Here is a 24,976-nt window from a genome sequence, read left to right as displayed (position 1 = left end):
AGTCACCATAGTCTATCATTTCTTCTCTTGTGGACCAGCTCCCTTTTCCCTGTGACTGCTTATCTCACCCAAGTTGGGCCTTCATTTCCAGTCCTAACATGGATTTGATTTTTCTGGCATGGTTCCTCATGGTCTTATGTATTCAGATGTAGTGTCAAGCCATTGTCCTGAGTTGGTTTAAGGAAACAAAGAACATTTTGTTAATTATGGTAGGGGTTCTGAGATGTCTGTTCATCCCTCATTCTTGCCTGGTCCTTTTTAATAGGATAGTGCAGTCATGTGTGTTTAAAGCTGAAATACCTTCTGAGAAATAAGTTTCTTGATGCTTCAAGAAATATGTGCCTGAATCCTCTACACATATTGTGTACTGTTAAGGATATTTTTATTTGGTTGCAGTACTGAGGATCAAACTCAAGGCCTTCTGCATGCCATACTGGTTAGTCCTCTATCACTGAAATACACCCAAGTTTTTTGCTTGTTTGTTTTTTATTCTTGAGACAGAGTCTTGCTATATGGACCACACTGGCCTGGAATTCATTATATTCCTACATCTGTCTCCAAAGTGCTAGAATTAGAGATATGTACCGCTGTGTCTGGATAAAGAGAGTTTTTTTTTAATTGAAATATTTAAGTATATTTTCTTTTAAATTGTCACATAGTAATTATACCCATTTGGAGGCACACTGAGGCATTTCAATACATGTATATGATTATAAAGATCAGGTTAGGGTAACTAGTATATATACGTATATGTATTTAGATGTCTTCAGCTCTGCACTGGAAATACTCATTTTCTTTCAGTCATTCAGTAGAGTTGTTCACTTTCCATGAGTGTGTAAGCTTTCTATTGTTTCTGTTATTGTTAAAGTCCAGCTTTAATCTGTGGTGGTCTGATAGGATGTGGAGCTTATTTCAATTTTCTTGTATCTGGTGAGACTTGTTTTGTGCCTGAGTGTGTGTTCAATTTTGGAGAAAGTTCCATGAGGTGCTGAAAAGAGGGTGTATTCTTAAGTGTTTGGGTGAAATGTTCTGTATGTATCTGTTAGGTCTATTTGGCTTATAATGTCTGTTAGCTACAGTATTTCTCTGTTTATTGTTTGTCTGGATGACCTGTCTGTTGGTGAGAGTTGGATATTGAACTCTCCCACTATCAATGTATGAAGGTTGATGTATGATTTAAGCTTTAGTAATATTTCTTTTACAAACTTAAGTGCCCTTGAGTTTGGGGCATAGTTATTAAGAATTGAAATATCGCTGGGCGGTGGTGGCGCACGCCTTTAATCCCAGCACTTGGGAGGCAGAGCCAGGCAGATCTTTATGAGTTTGAGGCCAGCCTGGTCTACAGAGTGAGATCCAGGAAAGGTGCAAAGCTACACAGAGAAACCCTGTCTCAGAAAAAAAAAAAGAATTGAAATATCATCTTGGTGGATTTTTCCTTTGATGAATATGAAGAGTCCTTCCTCATCTCTTTTGATTAATTTTGGTTTGAAGTATATTTTGATAGATATTAGAAGGCTATACCACCAGCTTGCTTCTTAGGTCCATTTGCTTGGAAAATCTTTTTCCAACCCTTTACTCTGAGGTATTATCTATCTTTGATGTTGAAGTGTGTTTCCTGTATGCAGCAGAAGGATGGATTCTGTTTTCACATCCACTCTGTTAGCCTGTGTCTTTTTATTGGGGAATTGAGACCATTGATAGTGAGAGATTTTAATCGGAAAGTAATAATTTCTGTTATTTTGTTGTTGGTGTTGTTGGTGTTGGTGTTGGTGTTGGTGTTGGTGTTGGTGTGTGTGTGTATGTGTATTTCCCTCTTATGGGTTTTGCTGGTGTTTTCATGGTTGTATTTAACCTCCTTGGGTTGGAGTTTTTTTTCCTAGTATTTTCTGCAGGGCTAGATTTGTAGGTAGATATTGTCTAAATTTGATTTTGTCATGGAATATCTTGTTTTCTATGGTGATTGAAAGTTTCTCTGGGTACAGTAGTCTGGGCTGGCATCTGGGTATCTTTCAGCCTGAAGGATATCTGTCCAGATCCTGCTGGCTTTTAGAGTCTCCATTGCCAGGTCAGGTATAATTCTAATAGGTCTGCCTTTATGTTACTTGGTCTTTGTCCCTTGCAGCTTTTAATATTCTTTCTTTGTTCTGTATGTTTAGTGTTTTGATTATTATGTGGTGAGGGGACTTTCTTTTTGTCCAGTCTATTTGGTGTTCTGTATTGTCTTAGAGACTTATTGCCCTAAAGAGACATCGTGTGTTGCTGGAGGGCTTCTCTCCAGGTTCCACCAAGCTCCGAAGTCCCACAATCCACTTATAAAATAATCACTCAGACACATATATTACTTATAAACTATATGGCCGTGGCAGGCTTCTTGCTAACTGTTCTTATATCTTAAATTAACCCATTTCTATAAATCTATACCTTGCCACGTGGCTGGTGGCTTACCGGCATCTTCACATGCTGCTTGTCCTGGTGGTGGCTGCAGTGCTCGATAATTGTTTTGCTATATGTAATTTTACCATGTTAAAGTTAAAACCTTCCTTTTTTAAAAAAGAAGAAAAGGGGAAGTGCTGTGGATATCACTCTATATAAATAAAACACTGATAGCCAGGTGGTGGTGGCGCACACCTTTAATCCCAGCACTCGGGAGGCAGAGGCAGGCGGATCTCTGTGAGTTCGAGGCCAGCTTGGGCTACCAAGTGAGTTCCAGGAAAGGCGCAAAGCTACACAGAGAAACCCTGTCTCGAAAAAACCAAAATAAATAAATAAATAAATAAAACACTGATGGCCAGTGACCAGACAGGAAGTATAGGTGGGACAAAGAGAGAGGAGAATTGGGGAAACAGGAAGAAGGGGGGAGAGACACTGCAGCCACCGCCAGGACAAGCAGCATGTAAAGACGCTGGTAAGCCACCAGCCACGTGGCAAGGTATAGATTTATAAAAATGGGTTAATTTAAGATAAAAGAACAGTTAGCAAGAAGCCTGCCACGGCCATACAGTTTATAAGTAATATAAGCATCTGAGTGATTATTTTATAAGTGGATTGTGGGACTGCAGGGCTTGGGGAACCTGGAGAGAAGCCCTCCAGCAACAATCATGACCACAGCAACTCTTTTTTTTTTTTTTTGGTTTTTCAAGACAGGGTTTCTCTGTGTAGCTTTGCGCCTTTCTTGGATCTTGCTCTGTAGACCAGGCTGGCCTCGAACTCACAAAGATCCGCCTGGCTCTGCCTCCCGAGTGCTGGAATTAAAGGCGTGCGCCACCACTGCCAGGCTCACAGCAACTCTTATGAAGGAAAATATTTAATTGGGGTGACTTACAGTTTCAGAGGTTTAGTCCATTATCATCATGACAAGACATGGCAGTGTGCAGTCAGACATGGTGCTGGAGGAGCTGAGAGTTCTACAATTTGATCTTCAGGCCACAGAAGGAGAGACTGCCACACTGGGCATGGCTTGAGCATATATAAGACCTCAAACCCTCCCCCACAGTGACACTTCTTCTAACAAGGCCACACCTACTCCAACAAGGCCACACCTCCTAGTTGTGCCATGTTCTATGGTCAGACATTCATGCGCATGACTTTATGGGGTCCATACTTATTCAAATCACCATATTATGCTTCTTTTACCTTTATAGGCATCTCCTTTAGGGTTGGAAAACTTTCTTCTATGATTTTGTTGAAAATATTTTCTGTGCCTTTGAGCTGGGATTCTTCCCCTTCTTCTATTCCCATTATTCTTAGGCTTGGTCTTTTCATAGTATCCCAGATTTCCTGCATGCTTTGTGTCAGGAATTTTTTGATTTAACATTTTCTTTGACTGATGAATCTATTTCTTCTATCGTATCTTCGATGCCTGGGATTCTCTCTTCCATCTCTTGTATTCTGTTGGTGGTACTTGCATCTATAGTTCCTGTTCACTTACCTAGATTTTCCATTTCTAGAATTCCCTAAGTTTGTGTTTACTTTATAGCTTCTATTTCTATTTTCAGGTCTTGAACAGTTTTGTTAGTTTTCTTCAACTGTTTGTTTGTTTGTTTTCTTGGCTTTCTTTAAGGAATATATTCATTTCTTCCAATTTATCCATTTCTTCTTTAAGGACCTCTATCATCTTCATAAAGTTGGTTTTAATGTCTTTTTCTTGTGCTTCAGCTGTGTTGGAATACCCAGGGCTTGCTGTAGTAGGATCCCTGGGTTTGGATGGTAACATATTGCTCTGTCTGTTGTTTATTGTGTTCGTAGGCTGGCATCTATGCATCTGGGGTGATGATGCATCTAGGTGCTGATTTCTAGTTTGTCTTTGTTGTTCCCTGGTTTCTGTTTCTTCTCTGGTTTTCTGGCCTGTGTGGCCTGTGGTTAAGCAGGGGGTCTCTGCCTGAGTTGTAGACTGGTACACATTGATGAGAAGGGGAGGGAGGATTTGGGGAAGGGGGTACTGAAAGTGTGGAGGAGGTCTGCAGGTAGGCATCCTACCTGGAGTTCTGGTGGTTAGTGTGGCCTATGGCGCAGCAGGGAGTTTCCAGCTGAGTTGAGGGCTGGGATATGGTGACAAGGAGGTGAGGGGGTTGGGGATAGTGTGTGGGGGGGCACCGAGAGAATAGAAGAGGTCTATGGGAAGCCTATCTGGTCTTCTGGCAGGCATGGCCTGTGGTTGAATAGGGGGTGTCTGCCCAAAGGAACTGAGAGAGTAGGGGATGTCAGCAGGCGGCTGGCCTACCTGCCAGTAGTTTACTCTTATCTCTATTAAATATAATTATAGCAGTTTTAATCACTTTTTTATTTGGTTGAAACCTTTAAAATATTGACAGTGTCACTCAAAGTTGATAGCCTAGCTTGATTTTGTGTTGTCTTCAAGTGAGCTGAAGTGACTTCTTTACCTCCTGTCAAGTCACATAAAATGTCTTAGCCTAAATAAGGTTCACAAGAATCTACCAGTTCTCAGGTTCGTAATAATCTACCAGTCTCCTCTACTGGTTTAAGCGAATGAAAGGTTTGCATACGTAACTATAAATTCAGCTATATGAACTTCTTTGCAATTCCCATTTTTCATTAATGCAATCCTCTTCTAAATAATCATTTACAAATTAGCCATTCACTGCCTGGCAGGCTTGTTCCCAAACTGGTATCCAGGATTCTAACTCCCATATCCCAGGACTTAGCCTAGCATTCATGACTGTCTACCCTCTAACCTTGACATACCTCCCCAAACTATCTCATTGTACAAATGCTTCATTTGTTGATGCTAATCCCAAGCAACTAAGTCTCTCCCCACACTAGGTGCTGCATCCTTCTTCAAAGATTTGTGCTCTACTGTAGAAATCACACAATTAGGCAGGGAAAAGACTGACACAAGACAGAGTAAGGGAGGGTTTTGTTATTGTATGTTTGTGTATGTGGTATATGGTTCATATGTGAGTGTGTGCGCGCGCGCGCGCGCGTGTGTGTGTGTGTGTGTGTGTATGTGTGTGTGTGTGTGTGTGTGTGTGTGTGTGTGTGTGTGTGTATGTGTGTGTATGTGTGTGTGCATGTGTGAAGCCCAAAGGTTGATGCCAGGTGTCTTCCTCCATTGCTGTCCAATTGTTTTCTTTTTAGATAGACTTTCTCACTGAATCAGGATCTTGCTATTTTGGCTAGAACGGCCCTGACCCACCTTCGTCTGTTCCTGCCTCTCCGGTGCCGAGGCTGCAGGAGCACACTGCAGTGCCTGGCTTTTGACTTGACTCCTCACACTTGCACAGCAAGCACTTTACTAGTTCCCTCCCCACCCCCTTTCAAATGATTCCTTCTGCCCCACCCCGTCTCCCTCCATCGCGGTGCCCTGCATGCAGCAGGTTTTCAGGTTTGGGCGTGTGTGGCCACAGGTTTCAGAGTAGAAAAAAAGCTCACAGTATAGACTTTGAGCTGAAGTTGGAGAGATGAGGGCAGAAGATATGCCCACAGGTGAGGATGGATAATGTATGGACAGGGGAAGAAGCATACATGTTTTAAGGAGTGGGAGGAGATCAATGTGTTTTGAAAGGAGCTAGCAGAAAGAAAGGAGCCAGGTAGCATCACAGTCATTGGGAACAGGAGATTTGCAGTCAGAATATTCTGGATTAGAAATCAGCTTTTACATCCTAGGGCATGACCTGGAGTTAATTAATTAAACCTTCAGCATCAGCTTCGTCATCAGTGAGAAGCTTTTTGTGGTGTTTGAGTGATGGAAGAACCATGTTTCACCACAGTACTCAGTGTTCAGTCAGTAGCAACTTAGAAGATGGTAGAGGAGTGTTCTGGAGTCAAGAGCAGATTCAAAGGAGCCTTCTGGCAGGAACCTTTGATTTAATGACTTAGGGAAAAGAGAATCTTACATATTTTTGAGCAGAGAGTCATTTCCCAAGTAATTATCTGACCTCTCCTCCACCAAACTTCCTCCATGAGTAATCTCAGGGCAAGAACTTACTGCACAAACAGGAAGTTTTAACCCATAGTGGGTGAGTGTGGTCTTTAGTCATGGGCTCAATTCCTGGGAGAGTCTTCTCATTGCCCATTCAGCGACAATGGCTGCTGAAGTCATGAGCTTGTCCTTTTTCAATATGCACCTGCTGCCATGCCCACAAATTCTCTTTCCCTCCAAGTTGTATGCAGAATAGTGGTATTCTGTTAGTTTAAACGTAAGTAGACAGTGAAAGATTCGCTGATACGTCTAGCTGAAATTCTCTTATTCTGCAATCTTCTAGAACTGCTAGAACGAAGTGTCTAAGCTTGGTGATATCAGACAGAATTTGCTGTCTCAAAGTTTTAGAGACTTAGGAGTCTGGAGTCAAAGCGTTAGCAAGGCTTGTTCCTTCTGAAGAGACATAAGGGAGAGTATGTTCTACACTCATCAGAAAGTATATAGTGGTGGCCAGCCATCTTTCCATTCACTGATCTTGATTTCCATGTTCACATGGCATTTTCTCCCTTTCCTTTCCTAGAAGTCCCTTTGTGCATGTCTGATTTCAAAAATGTTCCTATAATATTGACTTAAAATCTATCCTGATACCCTATTTTAACTTAATTACTTTAGTAAAAACACTATTTTCAAATAGCTTATATTCCAAGGGACTAGAAATAGGGACTCAACCATAACTGGGGTGCAAACTTAACCCCACAGCATCCCAACCTCTGGACCCACAAACTTCATGTTGTTTCCTTGCAGAAAGTCATCCATCTTAGCATCTAAAAACGTCTGATACACTCCAGTATCAATTCTGTGTTCAAAAGCTCATGTAAACATCATCCCAAAGGGCCCCAAATCACCATCTTATGAGCAAGGCTTAGGGAATGACTATCTTGGGTCACAATTCCTCTCTATCAGTGACCCATGTGAAACCAGACAAAAGGTAGGTTGCAGAGCCTGGAGAGATGGATTAAGAATGCTTGTTGGGCTAGTTGCATGAGTTGGCTGTTTGAATCCTGGGATCTATGCAGGGACGCTTGGCTCGGTCTGGGAGTGGGGGACTGGACCTGGCTGGACTGAGTCTACCAGGTCTATCCCGGTCCTCGGGGGAGACCTTGATCTGGAGGAGGTGGGAATGGGGGGTGGGGTGGGAGGAGGGGGAGGGGGGCGAGAGTGGGAGAACAGGGGAATCTGTGGCTATTATGTTGAACTAAATGATGTTGTAAAATAAATTTACTTAAAAAAAAATACATCATGAAGAAGCCGCTTAAAAAAAAAAAAAGAAAAAGAATGCTTGTTTCTTTTGCAGAAAGCCCAGGTTCAAGCATCCAACTGCAGGAGATCTGATGGCCTCTTCTGGCTTTTTCAGGCACCTGCAAACACACACACACACACACAGGCTCATAAATAAAAAAAAATATGAATCTTTTAAAAAGTAGATTGCTTCTAAAACACAATAGTGGGACAGAATAGACATTATTATCCTTTGTCTCCTTTTTTTTTTTTTTTTTTTTTTTTTTTGGTTTTTCGAGACAGGGTTTCTCTGCATAGCTTTGCGCCTTTCCTGGAGCTCACTTGGTAGCCCAGGCTGGCCTCGAACTCACAGAGATCCGCCTGGCTCTGCCTCCCGAGTGCTGGGATTAAAGGCGTGTGCCACCACCGCACGGCGACATTATTATCCTTTGAGAGACAAATAAGAAAGGGGAAAGCAATGGGGTCCAAGAAAGATCCAGCTTAGGAAGGAAAATTCCATTCAGTTTTAAGTCTTGGGGATGATCTCCTGTTGCTGGATGCTCTGTTCTGTGGACCCATCGTCCAGGCCCAACTATGCTGGCTCCTGGTTGGTGGCCTCTGCTCTCTGAATTCATAGCAAAACCTCAGCTTGTTTGGCCTCCGAACTCATCAGAGGCACTCTTCCCTCTTTTGGGACAACTTGTTTGTAGCCAAATAGCTCTATCAGCTCATTTCCTCAGAGTCTCAGACGCCCAACAGCCTCCCTTCCTCTTGTCCTGTGTCCCCATCACCTTCCACCCAAGGGTTTCTGCCGATGTAGTGGATTGAATTCACAAGCCATAATCTTGATTTTTCTCTTCTGAGCATATTTTTGTCACTCCCCCCATATGGATGGGGTAGGAATTTTCTAAATAGCAAAGTTCTAGTTTTCTTTTTGTCACACGTATTTTTTTTTCACTTTATTGTTCTTTAGTTACATTTTTACCAGAAACTGGGAGAAAACAGACCATATGAAAAGACAATAGTCAGCGCTGGTGGCGGTGCTGGTTACCGCGGGGAAAGGTCACAGTCATGGTCACGGTAGAGCCCAGTATCAGTATTCAGAGCTTTATTTGGAGGAAAAGGGGGGAAGAGAAGGGACCAGGCCTGGTGAGAAAGAAAGATGGTGGGGTGGGGGAAGAGGGGAGCAGAGCAGAGCAGGGAGCAGAGAGCAGAGGGAGCGTGGTGTCTGCCTCTGGCTTTTAAGGCACAGATTGCATGACTACGCTGTGCATATGTAGTCGCCAGCGCCTCCCTCCCCCCAATGATGTACATGTGCAGGCGTGAGGGCAGGATCCTAACATCATACCTTTAGCTCTTTGCTTAGTGATGTCCTCAGCACTGCGTCTGATTCATTGCTTGCTAGTTGTTGTGGTTTGAACGGGAAGGTTTCCACAGGCTCCTGTTTCCAGCACTTGGTTCTTAGCTGTGAAGATCTTAGGAGACAGGGATCTGGCTACTGTTAGTAGGTAACTAAAGGTGGAGATTGAGAGCAGGCCGGCCCCTGGTTCTACTCTAGTGCGCTCTGCTTCTCACCCTCTGCCATGTGAGGAACGTCTACCACACCCTACTGCCATGAGCTGTAGCACGCCTGCTTTCTGAGATGATAGACATTTTCTCTGAGCCTTCCTCTGTTTTATTTTTCTGAGCCCTGTCCAGAATTTCTTACATTTCCACCCACAACCTCTCAAGGTGTTCTAGGCATTTCTGCTGCACATCTCCAAAGTTCCCTGTTACTCACTTCCAAAGCCATGCCTACTTTTTCAGATCTTTCAGCTGCATCTCTCTCCCAGGGGCAAATCTCTATTTACTTCCATACATGCTGGAACAAAGTGCCCCCAGCCACATGATACATGCAGCGTAGGTTTATTATCCACCAGACTAGAATCGAGAAGCCTGAGACAAGGTATCAGCTGGGGGATGTGAGGGACTTTACTCCTGACTTTGTCCTAAGTGCTGCTGGGTTTAGGTAGTCTGTGGCACTCCTTGGCTAATATGGGAATCACCAAGATTTTACTGCCATATGCTTTTATTGCCAGACGACATTCTGCCAATGTTTCCAGGTCTTTTTTATAGGCTAGTCTGTATTATAAGAATATTGGTTATATTGAGTTAGGGCCCACTCTAATGATCTTATGTTAATTGGTTAAATCTGTATAAAAGTTGATTTACGAATGAGGTTGTGTTCCACAGTACTTGGGAGTAGGGATTTCAGCATGCTTTTTAGGTAAGTACATCATTTAATTCATGTATCTTGTTAATAAATTATAAGCAGGACCTAGCAATGTGTGAGGATTTCAAGCACTCATTAAAGAAAACATAAGTAGGGATTGGTGTTTACTTTTTAACTATTCCATTAGTTTAGTAGGTAGCAGGTATTTTACAGCCCCATACCAAACTAATGGAATAGATAATAAATACATATCTTGTAATTGAAAGCTAGCATTTTACACAATATAAATGTTGGCAACAATCTATAGCACCATGATCAGGAACTATAACTTATCACATGATCTATTCATGTCACACAGCAGATGTAGCAGATACTTTAGAATGTGGTACACAATAGTAGCTACATTGATATTCTAAGTGATTACAATTTCCATCATGTTTTAAGTACTCCACAACTGGGGAAATACATCATAGACAGGTACGTGCATTACTATGTTTACAAATCTGAAAGAACTTGAATAATTGCATGTAATTCTGCAAGAAGGTTGGAGGGCAATGGGATTATTTTTTTAAGTGAGTTATATAGATAATTTCAATTTAATATGTTATGAAAGTCTGTATTTCATTTTACTCATCTAAATTTTATCCTGAGAGGATACCTCAGGATTTACTAGATTCCCAGCAGGTTTTTATACATAAAATGTTCAGAAATAGTATTCCAGACTCTGGAAACAAAGAATAAGCCACTGAAGTTCAGTTTTGTGAGATGAAGAAAGAGGAAGAGGATAAGCAACAGAAACAGAAGAAAAGCCAGGCAGTGGTGTTTAATCCCAGCACCCAGGGGGCAGAGGCAGGTGGATCTCTGTGCGTTCGAAGCCAGCCTGGTCTACAGAGTAAGATCCAGGACAGGCACCAAAACTACACAGAGAAACCCTGTCTCAAAAAAACCAGCCAACCAACCAACCAACCAACCAAACAAACAAAAAACAAAAACACCCAAAAAACAAAAAAAGAAAGAAAAAAGTAGAAGAAAACCAGCATGATTTCCAGTTGTTAGAGGGTCAAGTGCTCTAAACGTGTATAGAAAGAATGTGGGAAAATGACCAAAGCGGGAGACAGAGGTGACAGTGGAACTAGACTCTGCCACAGCAGATATGACAGAGAGCTCCTAGCAGGAGGAACAGATAGAGTGAGACCGAGGAGAAGCCGGCATGGAGAGATCATGAGACAACCAGAAAGCTGGAATAGCTGGCGTCAAGTAGTGGGGAGGCAGATCATTTTAAAGGAGGAAAATAGGAGAAAGGATTCTTGAAGCAAGTGTGGGCTCCCATGAGAGGACTCCATTGTATTCCAATTGCATTGCACATCCCTGAGAGCTATCTGTGATTGCAGTAAAACACACACAACATAAACTTTATGACCCTAAGCATTTTGTGTACAGCTCAGAGGTATTACATGCATTTGTGTTGCTGGGCTACCATCACTGTCGACCTTCTTCCCATAAACCCTTCTCATCTTTCAAGACCAAATCTTTGTGCCCATTAAACACAAATTCCCCACCCCCAAAATGCATTTTACATTTTAAACGTGATTCCAGGGGAGATGATGAGCTGGATAAGGGTGCCAGCATGAGAAACTGAGTCTGAATCCCCAGCACTCATGTAAAAAGCTTGGCATGGATGACTGTGTGTACTGTTAACTCCAGCATCATGGGGGCAGAGACGGGTGGACACAGAAATCACTGGGCACAGAGTCTAGCTGAAATGATGAGGTTCAGATTCAGTGAGAGACCCTGTCTCAAGGTATAAGGTAGAGAGCAATAGAGGAAGACACTAGATGGTTTCCAGAATGTAAACTCGAACAGGAAACACTGTTAGAGAAGTTAGAGATGGGAGACAATGGTGAATGGACTTTGGTGTGAGTAGAGGATGGGTTGGACTTAGATTTCCGCAGGAAGTCAGAGAGGATGGGGTGATGTATCAGAGTGACTGTGGGGGAGGACTTCCGTTGTCTTGTAGACACAACTAGTCTGAACTGCCTCTTTAACATTCAGGCAGAAATGTCAGCTGGTACAGTATGTAATGAGTGTCCTGAGGAAGTAAGTTAGCAATTAAAAACATGGGAATGAGTGTAGTAACTGAGGGAGATTATTTAGAGAGGAGCCCAGGAATAATCCTCTGGACATTCTTTTTCAGAAGTCAGATTACAAGGATGAGAGCCCCATGCACGTTTAGCCGTGGTCTTTTAGCCACAGTCCCTTAGGTAGCCTCATGATGCAAATATGTAGTTCTGGTCTTAGACAGGAAGCAAAGCAACCAGCTTTCTTATTTATACTTTATTTCATTAAAAAGAACAAAATGATCAGTTTCTGATATATCAATTCCAAATCCTATTGTACCTAGCATTAGCCATTTGCACTGGGTGTGGCTTACAGAGGGGATGCTGTCTCCCTTGATAATTATGGCTGTGTCTAAGATGGAGCTGAAGTAAGAGAGGCATGGCAGAAGTAAGGAGAAATTGTTAACAATTGAACTATTCAATACTTCTTATAGTGTGGAGCACTTTACACGGATGTAACTAATATAAGGTGTTCAGGGAAAGAGGAGATCAATATTTTACTGTGACAAAAAATGCTTTGATAGACTGGCAACATGGCTGAGTGGGTAAATGCTTATCCCACAAGCCTAAGGACTGAGTTTAGTTCTCTAGAACCCTCCCTCATAAAGGGCCAGACCCTGCTTTTATTGGGAGTTAGAAGGCAGGCACAGGAGACTCTCCAGAAACTCATGGGCTAGTCCACCACACCCAGTGTTAGAACAGAGAAGCCCTACCTCAACCAGGGTGAAGGTGAGGATAATACCGAGTTACCCTTTGACCCCCACACACATGCTGCACTGTACAGGTGTCTGCGCTCACACATGCCTCCACCCAATAGCTCTGACTGTCTTTTGTTTTGTTTGTTAATTCAAGAAGCTAAGCATTTGTTTGAGTTTTCCCTGTTAGAAAATACAGTATGATATTTATTTCATATCTCAATCACTAGTTTACTAATTATTGGGCTACTTGGAAATCTCTCACCCTTTTGTTGGAGAAAAGCATTCTGTTTTTTTTTTTTTTTTTTTTTTTTTGCACATGTTACTTTTTTGCCATACTCAAACATTTGGGAAATGGAAATAGGGAAGCAGTGAGCTTCTTAGAAAAACTGTAGATGAATGAAAGGGGAACTATGAAATTAGCGACATGTAACAGGAACTGTCGATGTGCTGTGTTACTGCTGTTGCTTATTTTTTTCTCCCTTGCTAGGAGACCTGTTCTGATGATGTGTGTGGTACTCACCACTCTCCCCAGCTTCAGCTTCTCTATAGCAGTCACCGAGGTATGCAATTTTCATTTCTTCTGTTGCAGGATTTTGTGGTCTTAAAATGTCATGGTTTTGATTTTCAAGAGTGTAGTATGCCCAAAACATTTTCTAAAGTTGATTTTACTCCAATCTTCTTCCAAATTGATATATATGTACATATATATGCATATATATAATCATTATTATAAAATAATTATTACTTCTATGATTTGAGGGATAGCCCGGCATTTTAAAATACATATTTTTTCTGTACTTGTATATATGACACAAGAGTATTTCAAAGTCATAAAGAGTCAAAAAAATCTCAGTCAATCTACATTCTTCACAATTATCTACACAGTTCGACACAATTATCTTTGATAAGTTACCCATTGATAAATATTTTGTACATGTTAATTATGTTGATAGCCTTTTGTTTCAATGAAATGTGGCTTTAAAAGTTTTCCAGCCGACAGCCAGACCACAGGGCAGGACTATTATAGGCAAAATTCACAGGCTGTAAGAACTTCACTTTCCACAGAAGTCAGGGAAGGCCTCATCAATGAATGACATCATTAACTTGCAAGGTATTAGGAAAGAGGACATCATCATCTTTGGGGAAGGGGGTGGGGAGGCATTCCCAGAAGTTCTAATTTCAGTTCATAAAATGATGGCTTTTTTTTCATTATTTCCTAAGATGTCCTTTTTTTTTTTTATTAAATTGCCTTTGAATAGTCACACATTAACAGAAAAATGCTTGAAGCATAATTGTATAATATCACTGCAATGTCACAAAACATATCCCTATACCATCACTCAGGTGAAGAAATGCAGCCTGAGCAGCTGCATCCCCACGGGCTCTGCCTCCCTTGCAAGATTAATTTGACCATGACTTCTGTAACAGAGACATTTATCTATTTTTTGGATGTTCTATTGGGGAAGTCAAATTACAACTACACTTATTGATTACATAATATATCTTCCATTTTACTCAAAAGTATAATGTAAGGGTCATTCATGTTTTTATGTCTAGTTATAGTTCACTTATTTTCATTGCTATAGACTCAAGTATTTCATCTTAAAACCCATTATAATTTCTTTATTTATTCTGTGGTGTTGAGATTGGACTTCTGTGGGTGTGAAGCACATACTTCGCATCTGAGGTATGCCAGCCCAGCCCAAGGCTGCAATTTACATTTCAGTTGTACAGTTCTATTCTGTTTTTGTTGCTGCTGCTGTAGTGAGGACTGAACTTAGGAGGCAAGCACTCTACCCCTGGGCTACGTTCTCAGTCCCATCAGTGCTGTTCTTTTAAAAAAAGGTTTATATTATTATTATTTTACATCCTGACCACAGTTTCCCCTCCATCCTCTCCTCCCAGTCCATAACTCCTACCTCTGCTCTGTCCCTTCATCCACCCCTCCTTCATTTTTCTTCTGAAAAGGGCAGCCTACCATGGATATTAACCAAGCATGGCATAAGCACCTCCTCTCATATGAACTGGCCAAGACAAGCCAGTATGAGGAATAGGGATTCAAAAGCTGGCAAAAGAGTCAGAGACAGCCCCTGCTCCCACTGTTAGGAATCCCGTAAGAAGACCAAGTTGCACAATTGTAATATACATGCAAAGGGCCTAGGTCAGTCCCATGCAGGCTCCCTGGTTGTTGGTTCAGTCTCTGTGAGCCCCTATGAGCCCAGGTAAGTTGATTCTGTGGATTTTCATGTGGTATCCTTGACTGCTCTGGTTCCTACAATCCTTCACCCCCCCCCCCCACCCTTTTCCTTAGGATTCCTCAAACTCTGCCTAATGTTTGACTGTGGGTCTCGGCATTTGTTTCCATCAGTTGCTGGGTGAAGCCTCTTTGGTGACAATTGGGCGAGGCACCAATCTATGAGTATAGCAGAATGTCATTAGGAATCATTACACTGATTCCCCCGCCCCCAAGTCATGTTTGGTTCTCTTGCAGGTGTCTGGGCTGTCCAGCCTCTGGGTCCTGGCCCTCCAGGCAGTGTCAGGGGTGGGCTCCCTCTAGTGGCATGGGTCTCAGGCTGGACCAGCCATTGGCGGGCCACTCACACAATGTCTGTGCTCTTTACCCCAGCTCATCTTGTAGGCAGAACAAATTGTAGGTCGAAGGTTATGCAGCTGGGATGGTGTTCCAGTCCCGCTACTGAAAATCTTTCCTGGTTACAGGAGATGGCCAGTTCGGGCTAAGTATCCTCTATTGCTAGGAGCCTTAGCTGGGGTCACCCAAGCAGTTCTACTAAAATCAGGAACAAGACAAGGCTGTCTCCTCTCTCTCTCTCTCTCTCTCTATTCAATATAGTACTTGAAGTTCTAGCTAGAGCGATGAGACAACTAAAGGAGATCAGGAGATACAAATTGGAAAGGAAGAAGTCAAAGTACTGCTATTTGCAGATGATAGGATAGCATACATAAGTGACCCCAGAATTTCCACCAGGGAACGTGTACAGCTGAGAAACATCTTCTGTGAAGTGGTGGGATATAAGATTAACTAAAAAAAAAAATCAGTAGTCCTCCTATATACAAACAATAAATGGGCTGAGAAAGAGATCAGGGAAACAACACCCTTCACAATAGCCACAAATAATATAAAATATCTCAGTGTCACTCTAGCCAAGCAAGTGAAAGACTTGTATGACAGTTCTGTTCTTGATGATAATACCAATTGTTTCCATTCTGAGCTAATGTTGCCAGGAACTTGCCTAAACATGTTTATAGATGTGATTGTATCAGTTGATTTAACACATAGGAGCAGAATGGATGGGCTATACAATATCCAACCATCCAAAGCATGGATTATGTCAAGCACGTTTCAAGGGAGACCGTGCTGCCGTCTGTCTGCACACTTCAGCAGCAGAGAATGAACGTGCTCTCAGCTTCACGTTCTTTACCAGAACTTGCTCTTGTTTTTAGCTAATCCGAGGGATAGGTTTTTGAAACTCATTGTACTTGAAAATTTATTTTACCCAAATTAGTGAGGTTGAGCATCTTTTCATCTTTGCTTATCTTTTAAGTTTGATTTGATTTACAGAGTGAACAGGTTGTATTTATGTATTTAGGAACACAGACACAGTCACACACACACACACACACACACACCAAAAAAAAAAAAACCAATTAAAGAGAAAGAGGCCATAGATTTGAAAGAGAGCCAGGTGGAGGGTAACATGAGTAGCAAGAGTCTGGAGAGAGGAGAGGGGAGGGGAAATGATGTAATTATATTATAATCTCAAAAATAAAGGAACTATTTGAAAAAAGTGATTTGAAAGTGCTGTTTACATGTTCAAATTACAACCCATTTTATTATTTATTTATTTATTTTTATTTTTATTATTATTTTTTCTTTGGGTTTTTCGAGACAGGGTTTCTCTGTGTAGTTTTGATGCCTGTCCTGGATCTCACTCTGTAGACCAGGCTGGCCTCAAACTCACAGAGATCCGCCTGGCTCTGCCTCCTGAGTGCTGGGATTAAAGGTGTGCGCCACCACCATGTGGCTACAACCCTTTTAAAATGTATACACTGTAAATATGTTCCTCCTGGGACTTACCTCCACACTTTTACTGTGTCTTTTGATAAGAATTTTTTGCTTTAAAATAGTCTGATTTATCAACTTCTTTCATTTGTGTAAAATGCTGAGAGAATTAAGAAGATAGATGAACCTAAACTGCAAAGTCCTAAAGATCTAATCTCATTATGAACTTATTTCACCTGTTGGAAAAATGTGTTTTCCCCCCTTCTTTCTGTAGATCCACAGTCCAGCTTTAATCGTGTTTTGTTATGTTGTGTAAGGGTGGGTCAAATTCATTTTTTTCCCAATGAGTAGAGTATCATTTTGTAAAAACTCAGTTCTTTGTTTCAACAGAGTCCTCTTTATTGTAAGTCAGCTGTTCACATGTCTGAGCTGTCCCCAAGCTTTTTGTTTCATCACTTTGCCCAGTTGTCTATCCTGTGCTCACATCTCACAGCTGTCCATCCTGTGCTAACTCACATCTCACTGCTGTCTATCTTGTGCTAACTCATACCTCATAGCTGTCCATCCTGTGCTAACTCATACCTCACTGCTGTCTATTTTGTGCTAACTCATACCTCATAGCTGTCTATCCTGTGCTAACTCACACCTCATTGTTTATTCTTATAGCCTTATAAGTTTTCTACAGACCAGAAGAGCAATCATTCTAGCTTCCTTTTCTTCTAGAATTTTTTGCCCATTATATTTCCATACACATTTTAGAATATGCTTTATATTTGACATGCTAATTAAATTGCAGTTAATGGTTTTATTTTTTAAAAATCTTATTTTTATGTTTTTCTCATTTGTAGTTAAAAAGAATACACCCATTTGGGAGCATTTTCTCCATATATACTCATATAGTTTATGAAAATGATGTTTAATTTTTCTCTGTTTTTAAGACAGTTTATTGTATTGTATTTATTTTTGCTTGATTTATTTGCTAAGATATCCAAGACAAGTTGAATAGAATTGGTCATGAAGGCATCTTTGTCTTGTTTCTGAAAGGAAACTTCCAATATTTCATCAAGAATATGATGCACCATAGCTTGTTTTGTTGTGTTGTTTATATATACCATAAGCAGATGAAGAAGAAAGCTTAGCTGAGCCTACCTGCTACTGTCAGGGCTCTGTTTAGCAGTGGAGGTGGAAGGAATGGCCCATTTCACCTTTACTGGGAACACACATACATGTACACAGACACACAGATATACACCGACACACAGACAAACACACAGATGCACATAGAGACACACATACACACAAACACACACTGTCTTAGGGTTTCTATTGTTGCGAAGAGACACCATGATCACAGCAACTCTTATAAGGGAAACATTTAATTGAGGTGGCTAGCTTAAAGTTTCAGAGGTTCAGTCCATTATCATCATGGCAGGGAGAATGGCAGTGTGTAGGCAGATATAGTACTGGAGAAGTAACTGAGAGTTCTACATCTTGTAGGCAACATGGAATGGTCTAAGTGTCACATTGATCGAAGCTTAAGCAAAAGAGACCTCAGAGCCCATCCCCACAGTGACACACTTTTTTTTTTCCAGAGCTGAGGACCAAACCCAGGGACTTCTAGGCAAGTGCTCTACCACTGAGCTAAATCCCCAACCCGACACACTTCTTTCAACAAGACCATACCTACTTCAACAAAGCCACACCTCCAGTAGTGCCACTCCCTTTGGGGGCCATTTTCTTTCAAGCCACTACATACACACATAGAAACACATACACTCAGAAACACACACACACACACACACACACACACACACACACACACACACACACACAGAATGAGGATCAAATCCAGGGATCCAAGTCCTCATGTATACTAGGCAAGTACCCTGCCAACTGCGCTATATACACAGCCTTGTATTATTGTATTTTTGCATGTATTTAAATAAAAAAACTCTCCCACTTGTGAGAATCCTTATTGTATATTTAGAAATGGTTCAAAGCCTTGTAGTTAAAAACCTGAGAAGCTAAAAACAGAGTTTTTAATTTTCAGTAAATATATTTATGATAAACTTAGCACTGTCTGCAGACTAGTGACAGAATTTAGAATGAACAAAGCAAACTAATTAAATATGCTTACATGGATTTCTGAAAACAGGTTCAAAAGAATTTCAATGGATCACAAAACTCAGTGCCTGACTCTTTGCCTGACCTGCCAGTGTCCCTGGTCCTATTCTCTCTGATTGTGGTTGACATTACTGAGAAACTCAGGATCTACCCTCTAAGAGGGAGTCAACAAAGTAAGTAGCCTTTCAAATACGAATATTAAAATTTTTTGTTTATCTTTGATCTTTCTACTATTCTTTTACTTAATGGAACATTTAATGACAGTGTTCCTTCGGGGTAACATCACCGAGAGAAGAGTGAAAATAAAGATATCTAGACATAAATATTTTAAAACATACTTTGATACCAGTCATTATTACTTATTTGTATATTGGTAGTGCTTATAGTTTTATAAAAATATCAACTATTTAATACCAATAAAGTTTAATGTTTACTCTAGCAAGAAAACATTATTGATATATCATTTTAGAGATGTTCTTAAGTCTTTAGAAGACTATTCGAGTCTGGTTTGGTGGTGACACTTAGACCATTCCATGTTCTCAGCTGATGAAGGAGGACAAAGAATTGGAAAGAGTCTGAGTTGCAAAGCCAGACCCTTTCTCAAAAAACAAACAATGAAAGTAACAAAAAAGTGATTTTGTTTGAGTATCTTTGCTATAAGAATGAGTGTAATAACTGTAAATCCTACTTACATCTTAGAGAATTACATATTTCAAATTATGGATTATAAGGAAGCCAAAGTTCACCTTTAGTAAGACAGAGACAAACCACATACCTACAAAGTGAAAAGTTGAAATTAAATTTAGGCTGACCTTTAAAAATGCTCCTCATTAATTGATTACTATCTTTGTTCAGACATAAATTCTTTCCGGTTCCATTTATTGCCATGCTGTATTATGAGAATAAAATTTTGTTGTGGGAGTATGCTTGAAATGGTCAGAGACTGGGAGATCACTCCCCAACAGGTGGATGGAGTAAGGCTTCACAGTGACAAGGATAACGGCCAGAGACAGTCCATCATTTATGGGCCACACACTACCATTATGCTGTCACTCTTGCTCTGGAGATTGAAAGGAGGACTGTCCTGTGGGCCACTGGGAAAATGGAGTCTTTCATTTTACACTTTGTCCTTGGGTGGGAGATTGTATGACATTATGTTCAACTTCATACTGGTGATAATTCAATAATAGCCCAAGGGTCACCTGCTGAGGAAAAGTACTCCCAAGCTCCACATTCCCTCTAAAGCCAAGTGTCTTTGTGTTAAATATTTGGGACTCTATAACTTTTTTTGCTCATTTCATCTCTAGCTCCTTAAAACTGCAGATCTGTTTTCAGATTGTTTGTTCTTGAGTACTCTGTATTTTGCATGTCGATGTAAACTTTCTGTCCAAATGAAAGTTCTTTTTTAGAAAAAAAAGAACTTTTTAGTTCAAGTTAATGGCACTTTACTGTCTGTAGTGATGCTTGTAATCTTTCTTCTGTATCCAGCAGTGATATTTTGAGAAACTAAATGAAGGCTTTCAAACTAGTCTTGGGAAGGGGACTAGAACAGAGCAAAGCCCTGAGCTTCTTACATGAGACCCTCCCCCAGCCCCTTTCTGCCCCAACTTTAGAGGGTTGACTAGCATACACTATAATAACTCTGCCATTCAATAATAAAATCACACTTTAAAAGCTAGAACTTGTTCAAAATACCTTTGCAAATATTCATGTTATATATATTCAATATTTATGTAAAATTTAAACTCAGATACTCTATCCTCATTTCAGTATGTATATTAATATAATAAATTACATGACTTTTGAGTCTATAGTTTATTCTCCCTTATCCTCTGGAAGTTACGGCTTAAACACACTGGTTTTAAAAATCATTTTTTAAAAACAGGCTGGCTGTGTAGTCCGTGTTGATCTTTGGCTCCTAATCCTCTCGCCTTCATCACCTGAGGGCTTGAGTTACAGGTGTGCACCAGTGAGAACGTTGAGGTGTCCAGTGATATGACAGCATGGATTCCGAGGGCAGCGTTTCACCTAACATGAGCCTTCGTGGGGATAGTCTGCTGGTACATGGATCTCTGTGACATGATAACTTTGTAGATATAGGTAGTATCTACTATGTCCAGAAATGAGAAAAAATGACAAGATTACAAAAAAAAAAGTCCAAGGCTCTCACTTCTAGATAAATCTCTTAATGACCACACTTCTATCTCCTCATCCTCCATTGTCTTGTTCTTGCTCCTGCTTTATGAGAAGACTCACGCTGATTCTTCTGTGCTCTTACTTGTGGGTCTAGATAGTTGAATATCCACCACTTCTACTTTGCGTTCAACCGTCATCTTGTTCTTGTTCTCATTTCCAAGCCCAACTCCTTCGGAGTCTCCTGTGTCCCCGTTCCTTGGTTCAGACTAGTGACTGTCCCAGAATCCCCACTTTAAGCATAGTTGTCTTTGACGTGTGGCTACCCACCATGCTCAGCTCCAAAGAGTTAGCCCTGTGCTCAGCATCTGGAATGAGCCTTATGTACTTTGGGTGGATTGTCTCATTTTCAGCCAGTTGGAATGCTGACTTCTTCCACAGAGTTTTAATTTTCTGGAGAAGTTGCAAATGAAAGATTGGATGTTTTGTTTGGAAACACAGCCCTTTAGCTCCAGAATGTACAGGTGCTAACATATTGCCTGGGCTTTAGAAATTTCAAATAATGTTCATTACTTTCTACTGGACAACACACTGTCCTCTCCTACCCAGAGACCTGAAGCTGAATCTAGTAGAGTCAGATTCCTTTTTTTTTTTGTATTTATTTTACAATACTATTCAATTCTACATAATAGCCACAGATTCCCTTGTTCTCTCCCTTCCTGAGCCCCTCCCCTTCCCCCCAGCCCACCCCCCATTCCCACCTCCTCCAGATCAAGGTCTCCCCCGAGGACTGGGATCGACCTGATAGACTCAGTCCAGGCAGGTCCAGTCCCCTCCTCCCAGATTGAGCCAAGCGTCCCTGCATAAGTCCCAGGTTTCAAAAAGCTAACTCACGCAACGAGCCCAGGACCTGGTACCACTGCCTAGATGCCTCCCAAACAGATCAAGCCAATCGACTGTCTCACCTATTCAGAGGGCCTGATCCAGTTGGGGGCCCCTCAGCCTTTGGTTCATAGTTCATGTGTTTCCATTCGTTTGGTTATTTGTCCCTGTGCTTTATCCAACCTTGGTTTCAACAATTCTCGCTCATATAAACCCTCCTCTTTTTCACTAATTAGACTCCCAGTGCTCCACCAGGGGCCTAGCCGTGGATGTCTGCATCTAGATTCCTCAGTCCTTGGATGGGGTTTATGGCACAACTATTAGGGTGTTTGGCCATCCCATCACCAGAGTAGGTCAGTCCCGGCTGTCTCTCGACCATTGCCAGCAGTCTTTTGACTTTTTCTAGAGGATTCATAGGTCTCCTTACTTCAGGATTTGTAATAGATATTCCATTGCCTGAATCCTAATGATGCCTATCACTGGATTCCTTCCTCTTGCCTCTAACAGGATCTCTCAACCCCACAGAAACAGGATGATGCAAGCATAAACACAACAAGAGCCATGGCTGAGGGGGAGTTTTTAGTCTTATCAGCAGAACTCAGTAAAGTAGAGTTCGTATCCCAGGTTGGACCCCATGTTACAAAACATTAAGAGTATATTGTGGAAGTGCTCTAGGGTCTGTGTGTAAGGTACTATTATGTTGAACTACAGGTGAAGGAGCATTCAGGTCATCTAAGGGGTTAGAGGTCAGCAGAGACTGAGAGAGAGGCCTCTGTTTTGTAGGGGTTTGTAGGTGGACATAGAGAGGAAACTTTCTCCATAGAGTAAGCTTGGACCTCATGGAGGTCGAGAATGCATGTAACCCATGGGCGTGCTCGAGAAGTAAAAAAGTGACTTGATTTGACGTCACACCATCAGTCAACAAAGCTTTTGCTGCAACAGAGGTTGCCTTTTTAAAACCACCTATGACTAGGTTGTCAATTTGTCACTCTGAAGGCCTGCTGTTTCGGTGAAAACGTTGGAGGAGAGGACTTGGAGAAGGAAGTGATGGAGGTTTAATTAGATAAGAGGTCTCGGTCTCAGTCCCTGCTTCAGCCAGACAATAGAGCTTTTGTTGAGGAGATGTTTTATACAAAGTTCTGTCTGGAGATAACAAAGGTCTTTCTGCCAAAGGCTTGAAGACGACTAATTTAGAGCCTAGACTCTGTCTCCTGTAGAGCAGTCTGTAGTAGCTCAGTCACTCTATACACCTGGCTCCGGGGAAAGCATGGCTCTGTGTCATCTAAAGGCAGAGGGAGCCCCACGCAAAGCCTCATCATGGCTCCTGCTGCTCAGGGCCTATGTCTACTAAGCCTGTAGGCCTAGCAGGCCTATTCCAATGAAACACACAGGGTCGAGGCACAGTGCTCTTGCAAACCATGCAACTTTTTCATTACAGTATTTTGAACCCTTTCATTTTGACTGCAGTATTTCTCCCATACAATATATATTCATCTAAAGAGGTTATAAGATAGAGGTCTTAAAAGGGGGAAAAAATTAACTAATGTAACTCTGCAAGCTAGAGATTTATAATTGATGGCATCTTGTTACATGTTCAGTTAAAGGAACTTATTTTGTGATTTTCTCCCCCTATAGTGAGTGTATGGTGGGCTTGTTTTTCTTGTTATTTTATTGACTATACCACTATTTTTATTGGTCAAATAATATTCCATTATGTTAATGACTCACGTTGTGTCTAAGTCACCTATTGTTATGCATCTAGATTTGTGATTTATTCTTTTTAAAATCTTTCTATTATAAGGTGCTGCTGTTACAGAAGGATAGGGGCATGGCTAGTCAAGCAACGTCTGTTTGACTCAGGAAGGAGAGCCACATAAAGGGCAGAACACATGTATAGCATGGTGCAGGTGGTCTGCTTTAAAGTGACGCTGCACTCTGTGTGGGAATTAGAAGCCACTCAGGGAGGCGAATGGGCAAACAAGAACTGGGAATGGGAAGAGTTAAGCACCTCTGGACTGTAGCCTAAAGATGTCAGGATGATGACTGCAGAGTGTCCTCAGAAGACCTGGAGCATCTGTTCGTGCCCAGACTCCTTGGCAACCATGTTGCCAGAAGACAGTGACTACTAGAGGCTGACAGTTCACCCAGGGAACTAGAGAAGGGGATGGTAAGCCAGGGTGGTGCGTGGCAATAGTGGTTGGACTGCCTTAGAGCCTTCTGCATACTCAGAGAGGCCTTGCTGGAGATGAGGTCAGCAGGCTATTTGAGTGGAAAACCTCAGCGCTCTGCAGAGTGGAGGCGGTGCCAGGTATGATGTTGGCAGGGTAAGGTTCTCAAATAAATCTGCTCACAAGGGCCCTAGTCCAACTCCTTCTGTGCCCCTTTTTTGACTCACAGTCCTGGGCTAGGCACTGCAGGGACCTCAGTAGCACAGGTGAATATTTCTTTAGGTTACATGTCAGATTTCTGACTCAATGTCCATGTTAAGACTGTAAGGCTCTTAATATACGCAACCAAACTGCTCCCTCCCCGAATGCTCTAATTCAGTTCCCAAGCAGTGGCGCCAGCACACACACTCACCTTCTCAGCTTTGTCTTTCATTCTGTTTTTGCCAGTCCCAGAGGCGAAATAGCATCATGTCTATGACTTTCAGAATTTACAATTGTAAAAATTATAGTGGTATTCAACACGGTTTCATTTCACTGGTATTTTTTAGTTTTTAATAATGAAATGCTGTCTTTTTCTTTGTACTGGGTGGTTGTGACATGAATATTGGGGAACCTAAGCTCCGCCCGCCATGGCTGCAGCATCAGCGCCATCATTTGCCTCTCAATTTTGCCATGGTGGCTTTGATAGAAAGAATTTTTCATTTTTTTCATACTTCAGGCTACCCATTTCTCCTTATTGGTTTGGTCTTTGTTATTATGCTTAAGAGTCTTCTTTTTCTCTAAATGAAAATTATTATTATTATTAATTTGTTTTGCAAATGAAGTCTGATGAAGAAAAGTCAAACCTGGGCCTAATGGCCACCCCTGCTATCCTAGCCCCCTACAGGCTTAGGCAAGAGAATCCTAAGTTACATGTCAGTCTGGGCTACATAGTAAGACCCTGTCTCCAAACCAAACCAAACCA

General features: G+C 41.5%; 1 protein-coding gene across 1 annotated transcript in view; it reads left to right on the top strand.

The window, feature by feature from the left end:
* Tmem236 (transmembrane protein 236) overlaps window positions 1-24,976 on the top strand; it is a 46,626-nt gene that overhangs the window by 5,290 nt on the left and 16,360 nt on the right. Inside the window, exons 2-3 of the mRNA XM_006989944.4 lie at window positions 13,172-13,244; window positions 18,861-19,002. Coding sequence (XP_006990006.2) covers window positions 13,172-13,244; window positions 18,861-19,002 — 215 coding nt within the window. The remainder of the gene's footprint in view (window positions 1-13,171; window positions 13,245-18,860; window positions 19,003-24,976) is intronic.

This window comes from Peromyscus maniculatus, chromosome 5 (genome assembly GCF_049852395.1).
Source record: "Peromyscus maniculatus bairdii isolate BWxNUB_F1_BW_parent chromosome 5, HU_Pman_BW_mat_3.1, whole genome shotgun sequence".
In the NCBI taxonomy this organism is placed as follows: Eukaryota; Metazoa; Chordata; class Mammalia; order Rodentia; family Cricetidae; genus Peromyscus; species Peromyscus maniculatus.
The sequence above is the reverse complement of the archived record's forward strand: the minus strand, read 5'-3'. Positions and strand labels throughout refer to the sequence as shown.